The sequence below is a fragment of the Pteropus medius genome, unplaced genomic scaffold, assembly GCF_902729225.1.
Source record: "Pteropus medius unplaced genomic scaffold, Ma_sr-lr_union100, whole genome shotgun sequence".
Lineage (NCBI taxonomy): Eukaryota > Metazoa > Chordata > Mammalia > Chiroptera > Pteropodidae > Pteropus > Pteropus medius.
In genome coordinates, this window is record NW_024344433.1 from 2,557,532 (window position 1) to 2,563,750 (window position 6,219).

The 6,219-nt window shown below is 59.7% G+C and overlaps 1 protein-coding gene across 11 annotated transcripts in view; it reads right to left on the bottom strand.

Moving 5' to 3' along the window:
- The window catches only part of BCL2L11 (BCL2 like 11), a 38,584-nt gene extending 33,729 nt beyond the window's left edge, over positions 1-4,855 (bottom strand). For 6 of the 11 annotated variants that reach the window (XM_039872600.1, XM_039872594.1, XM_039872602.1 and 3 more), the window contains exon 1: positions 339-679. In XM_039872600.1, the coding sequence (XP_039728534.1) occupies positions 339-529 (191 nt within the window). In that variant the 5' untranslated portion in view covers positions 530-679. Of the gene's footprint in view, positions 1-338; positions 742-768; positions 994-2,528; positions 2,657-4,841 lie in introns of those variants that run through there. The other 5 variants (XM_039872599.1, XM_039872592.1, XM_039872598.1 and 2 more) reach the window with 5 other exon arrangements.
- Between the last annotated feature and the right edge of the window lie 1,364 nt (positions 4,856-6,219).

Consider the following 6,219-nt stretch of genomic DNA (forward strand, 5'->3'; position numbering starts at 1 on the left):
ACATCCACACCTCACGCCTGGGTTCCCAGCGCCAACCCAAGGGCACCGCACCACCAGCAGAAGCACCGCGAGCGGTCGGGCTGCGCTCGCGAAAGCCCGGGTCGCTAAGACCGCCTGCCTCATGGACTGAGCAGATCCACGTTCGTCCGCCGCGTGGCCCCAGCAGTGCAGGAGGCCCTCGGTCCTTCGCTGTCCGTGGCTCGTGCGCCTGGCATAGTCCGCTGGGCGCCCGCAGACGGGGCAGGGCCCCTCGACACGTTCGAGAGGGTAGACGCGGCAGCTGCCCGGATCCCTGGGCCTGACTGTACACAAGGAAAAGCCGAATCTTATTGGCTAACCTGCGACAGTTCCGCGAATCGTCCGCATCCAGCCCGCGCGCCCGAGAGCGGGTAGTACGGCCCGGCGGGCGAGACTTCCCGCCGGGCGCACAGCCCTCCCGGCGGAGTGGCCCAAGCTCCCTGGCGGCGCCGAGAGCGCGCGCTGCCTTACTCCAGCAGCCAGAGACGCCGCACCATCCCGCGCGCCGCATCCCGACGGTGCGGCACTTCCACTATGCGCTCGCAGCCTCTGTACGAACGACCCTTTCCCAAAGTGGACCTGCCTGGGGAGGGGACTCGACCCGCTTTGATCGCCGCCTCCTGCTGGGCGACAAGCGGGACGGGGACGTGCGTTCAGCCAACACGTGCGCGGGAAGCAGGCAGGAGGTGGAGCGTGTGACTCCAGCGCTGGTCTTCCACCCGGCCCAGCCCGCGTCCCGGAGGTATTTACCTTGCGTTTCTCAGACCGAGAGTCAGAGTCAGACATTGGAAGGTGCGGGCTAGGGGAAGGCGCCGAGGCGGTGCGGCGGGATCGGGGCAAACCGATCAGCCCGAGGCGATGTTAGCCGCAGTGGGCAGGACGCGCCGGACGATTGCGAGGACCCGGCGACGGCAGGGGCGGCGACACAAGCCGGAGCGTTCGGATGAGCTCGAGACCTGGAGGCGGCGCAGAGCGAAGTGAAACCTGCGCGGCCTTGCAGCCCAGCTCCGGCCGGCGGCCGCGCCCGCGCCCAATCACAGTGGGCCCCGCCCCCGCCAAGGCCCGCCCCGCTCTGGCCAGCCCCGCCCCTGGGCGTGTAGGCTGCAGCAGGTAAAGGCGGGGCAGCCCGCTGGGCGCGTCGCCCGCCCAACCCCTGCCCGGCGTGTTTACCGAGTGACTCGGGTTGCTGGCGGCTGTGTGCGCACCCATCCCCCTCCCCGATGTGCGTCCTCACCCCTCCCCCACCCAGCTGCGGCGACAAGCGGGTGGAACGGAGGGGGCGCTCCGGGCACACTGAGCCCTTGGGGACGCTGCCGCCCGCAAAGCCTCCGGAGGCTGCCCTGAGTCCTGGACCGCCTGCGAGAGTTTCTCTCGGCCGCCCGGGGCAGGCGCGAGGGTAGGTTGGTCCTCCAGAACGCTCGGGCCGGTGTAACGGGGAGCTCTGCGCCATCTCCCCTTCCAGAGTCCGGAATCCCGGCGGGGCCGAGCTGCAGGCTGCTCCTCTTACTCCCCCTGGCTCACAGGGCACTCTGAGGCGCTCTCCTCACGACACCCGCAGAGGCGCCCAGCCTTTCTCCGGCTCCGGACTCCACTAAGAGGTGAAGTCTTTAGCGGGCAGAGACCAGAACAGGGTGCCGAGCAATCCCCGAGGCCTCTTCTCGCAGCCGGGTGTCAGGCGGGAAGCGAGCAGGCACTGGGCTTAGGTAAAATAGGGAAATGAAAAAAGAACTTGGGGAAAATATCCTTTTAAGAAAAAAAGAAAGGGCAGAGAAGAGCCGCAGCTTCCATGTGGAAGGGAGAGGGGTGCCCCCGCTGGCTTGGGATCCAGAAGGTTTGTTGGGCTCAGAGAACTGCCGGAGAGCAGTCCCTCGGCGTGCTGAGGCCGGTGCAGGTGGCCGCGGGGTTGGGGCGCGCGTGGAGAGCGCTGTAAGGCGCGCAGTACCCCCTCTACCCTTCCGCCCTGCGCGCCCTGTCCTCCTCCTCGGGGTCCGCACCCCCACCTGTCCTCCCAGAGCGCGTCCTATGTGCCCTCACCCTGCGCTCCCCCGGCTTTGAAACACTGAGGTCGGTCGGGAGATGGGACGTCTCGCCGCTGGGGAGCCCACGCTAGACTTATTTAAGAAGTTCAGTTTAGGGGCTGCCGTAATTGGTACCCTGTTAGAGAGAAGGATCCTCGGTGCTGTCCCACTGTCTGGTCACCTTGGTCAATTTTATTTGGTAAGCAGGTCTAGAAGGGCAGCGTGACGCACAGCCCCAGATTAAAGGCTCAGCGCGTCCCCGGCGAGTCCTGAGCTAGCGGCCAGGGCTTCCTGGAGGGGATTTCGCTGCAGGAGGGAAAGGACGGGAGCGGCCAAGTGAACGCAGAAGCGGGAGGTCTGTCCTGACGGCGGCTGGAACGCGCGCCCGTGACCGCAGATGGCGGACGCAGGCAAGTTATACGCCTTAGCCGCCCGACGCGGCACCGGGAACCGGCCACGGAACCGCTACCCCCGCTGGGAGGCCCCACCTGCCTGGAGTCCGGGTTCTCTGTGCTTTCCGTGGGACTGGGCGAGGCAGGCGGAGGCCGGAAAAGAACCGCGCAGAAGCCCTGCTGGTGTCTGCTCCCGCGCAGCTCCGCCGCCCGCTCTAGCGACCTGGTGAATACTTTAAAAAACAAAGGCGCGGTGAAAGCAACGCGTGAACCGCTCTAATCTGTTCGCGCCACCCAGACTGTGCTGGGGATCTTGGGCCCAGCGCCCCGCGCGGGTGACCGCGAGCCTTTCCTGCCCCGCCCGGAGGTCCTCCCGAAACCGGCCGAGCCCAGGGTTTGGGCGGCGTGAAAAGGGCGGCGGGTCGCCGCGCCGGTCCCAGATGGGCCTTGTAGACACAAGCGATGCCTCTTTCACGGCAGGAAGAGGAGGCGGACGGAGGATGGCTGGGACCGAAAGGGCCCCGGGTACCCGAGGCAGGGTAAGTCGCGGCCCTGGACGGGCGCGCGGGCGTCGCCGGCTGGTCTTTCCCAGTTCCGAAGCCGACTTACTGCAGCGTCTTCCCCGGCCCGCCTCCCCGCCCTCGGCAAGCCGCGAGAGCGCCTTCGCGTTGCCTAGTTTCTTTATTAACCCTGGTGTCCACGCTCTGCGAGGGAACGGAGTACATCGCGCTCGGTGTTGCAAACGTTTCCCGCGCGATGTCTTCCCGAGCCTGCTCCAGCCACTCCCGATGCAGGCTCAGTCCGGCCAAGCGCTTACTCGCGGCGCCGGGAGGCTGTGACTCACTGGAACCGCGTCGCTCGCGGGGCTGAACTTCTGCCCGCGGGCGGTTGATTTCTGTGCTTTGATTTTTTTTTTTCACCCGGCGCCACGGTTTTTCAATCACTGGGAATCTGAGTCATCGCTGCCAGCCGGAGACTTTGGGTGGCACGGGGCCGTGGGGCGCGCTCGCAGGGAGCCCCTCTGTGAAGGGGGTCCCGCCGAAGCCGGAGAGTTGGCGCAGGCGAGCGGGTTACAGGGCGAGGGCGCAACGCCACACGCACTCGGTTCGAGACAGCTTGGCGCGCGCCTCGCCAGCCTCGGCGGGACCCTTGATCCGCAGCTCCAAGCGCCAGCTGGGCCTCCGCCCCCGCTCCGGGAGTCAGAGAAGTGACATGGTGGCAGCTGCGGGCGGGCCACCACCTCGCCACCACGTCCGCTATAACTTGGCCGCCGGCTTGGGCCGCAGCGGTGCGGGATAGAAAGCCCAGGTGGCCCGCGGGTTGGCTATCCCAGCAATCGGCGCATGCAGGAAGGCGTGCGGAATGTTAAAAGCGGAGATCACCCTCAGGGCATCGTCCTTCACTGAGTCACACAAATCCAGCAACTGCAAAACACGACACAAAAGGACAGGTCAGGTGCTGTACCGCTCACGACGGCTGGATGCCAGCCCCCAAGCACTCGCTCACCAGGCGGCGAGAATCCCGGGACCAGGAGGCAGGGGCTGTGGGTCAAGAATACCCTTGCGAGCCTTCTCCATCCGAGACTCCTCGATCTGTGACGCCTAGTCCGGCACGAGCCCATGTGTTCCTTAAAGGGTGCGGGTAGGCTCCGAACCGGCTGGGAGCTCCAGTCTCGAGCCTGAGAGCTGTCGATCTCCCCTCCTGCAGTCCCCTCCGTCCCTCCTGTCCCCTCCGAGTGCCTGGAGTGCCACCCTCTGGCGCACACAGGCAAGTGAACAGGCAGAGCGTCTGAGCAGGTGAACAGAGACCTGCCGGGTTCTCCCCTACACTGCCTCCTCCGCACCCGCAACGCCTGGCTGGCAGTGGGTCACGGTTCCTGAAACACTGCCCAGTGGTGGGACTGCGCAGGAACTCGCATTGGCACTTTTGTGCACCTTCTAGAAGTTGTCTGCAGTTGACAAAGGAACCCCAACACTCCAGTGTAGTGTGAAAACCACTGGAAGGCAGGATAAGGGAAAGACAGGAGAGAGAGAAGGGTGCAGGACAGAGACTTTGGAGAGGCTGCCCTGGGCCTCTTATCTCATTTTCTGTGGTTTAGGTGCCAGTGCATTTTTTTTTTTTAATCCCAGAAGAGAAAAAGCTACCAAGAATAACAGATTGCTTTTCCAAAACTCAACGGGGACTGGGCAGAGGGACTACCATCCTTTCCAGTCAGCAGATACACACTATACGCCTCCATTTTTCAACTTTTCGGCCATACATTTCTTTTGCTCATGAAGTTACAGTTAATCCAGGCTCCCATAATTTGTGTTTATGATTTTCAAATACACAACCAGCCCTACCTTTACCCTCATGGGGGTGGTCACTGCTGGGCCATACCAGTGCTGTCAATAGCTCAGAGGCAGTGGGAGGCCTCCAAGACGTGGGTGGGGGCAGTGTGGGCTAAAAGCAGCGTCTTAACAGTCCAACAATGCCTCCTCCTTTAAAATGTGCTCTGTTGCATCAGTAATTTCTAATGAAAACCTTCATTCTTTACACACTGTGGTTAAGCAGCATCAAATCAGTACTGAAAAGACTTTGATCATATTTGCAAGATGCACCATGATGAACTTTCACCGACCAAGATTTCAAAGTTTGTAATTAATACTCTTGACAAATCCCTGACTAATCTGTCAACTCTCAAAGTCTTTAACCACAAAGTTCAAAACCAGGAGGTGGAGAACAAGTCCCTGAGCCGTCCATATACTGTAACATTCTTACTCAAGATCATTTATCCTTTGGATCTGGATTGGGAAACGCATCGATTTTTGCCATATGTTCCACACAGGGGAAATTCCATCTTTTGATTGTCATGTGGAAGGAATCGTGGTTCTGCCAAACACAGAATAAGGAGCCAGAAGAAGAAATGACAGCAGGTGGGTTTTATTCAATATTTTTACAATTTTAAAATTAAAAATAAAATAGACTTAGAAAGAAGGAGTCAAGCAGCTGGTACAGAAGAGGGTACCCTTGCTTGCACACATTCGGGGTGGGACCCAGCCCTGGCACTCTGATGAGGAATGGTCACTGATGGGAATGCCAGATGTGGACCACTAAGGGTCCGTCTAAGCCTCAATTTGGGGGCTATCTAAAGTACCCCTCCTTTCACTTTCTCCACCTGTCACAGGCTGCAACAGGAACCCCAAAACGATTAGGGTCTAGATGGAAGGAACGGCTCACTCTGATCCCAAGTATTCTCCCACCTCTGCCTGTGAGGGTGTTGATAATGGTTGCCCTCTCACAATGCGTGCACTGGGGCCCCCACTGCCTTTGAGACCGGGCTGAGCACCGGGGACTCCGACGTGCACTGTGAGAGTTTTCCTAACATGATGTCAATACAAAATGAACTCGGCTAGCTAATGTAGCATGGATGATGATGCAGTTACAGCGTTTTCTAATACTAGGGAGTCCTTAGGGACTTAGCAAAGTACTATAAAAACTTATTTTCTTACCAAACATGCCTTCTGTATGATAAGCATAAACACGGTATATATTGTAGGGCCCCCTGTCCTGCCTGTATGTGACCCACCATCTCCTTACAGAGAAAATTATTCAACTTTCGAGAAAATAACAAAGAGGCACCCTTCAAAATAAAAGAATATGAACAAATTATAAATTCTTGCTGAAAATTTTAAAAAGGACAGAGCCAAAGCAGGGACAGTCCTGCTCTATAATAATAAGAACCTAGGAGCCACCGGAAGTTTCCACTGAGCGGAATTTGAGAATATCTACCATAGAGAAAGCAGAAACAC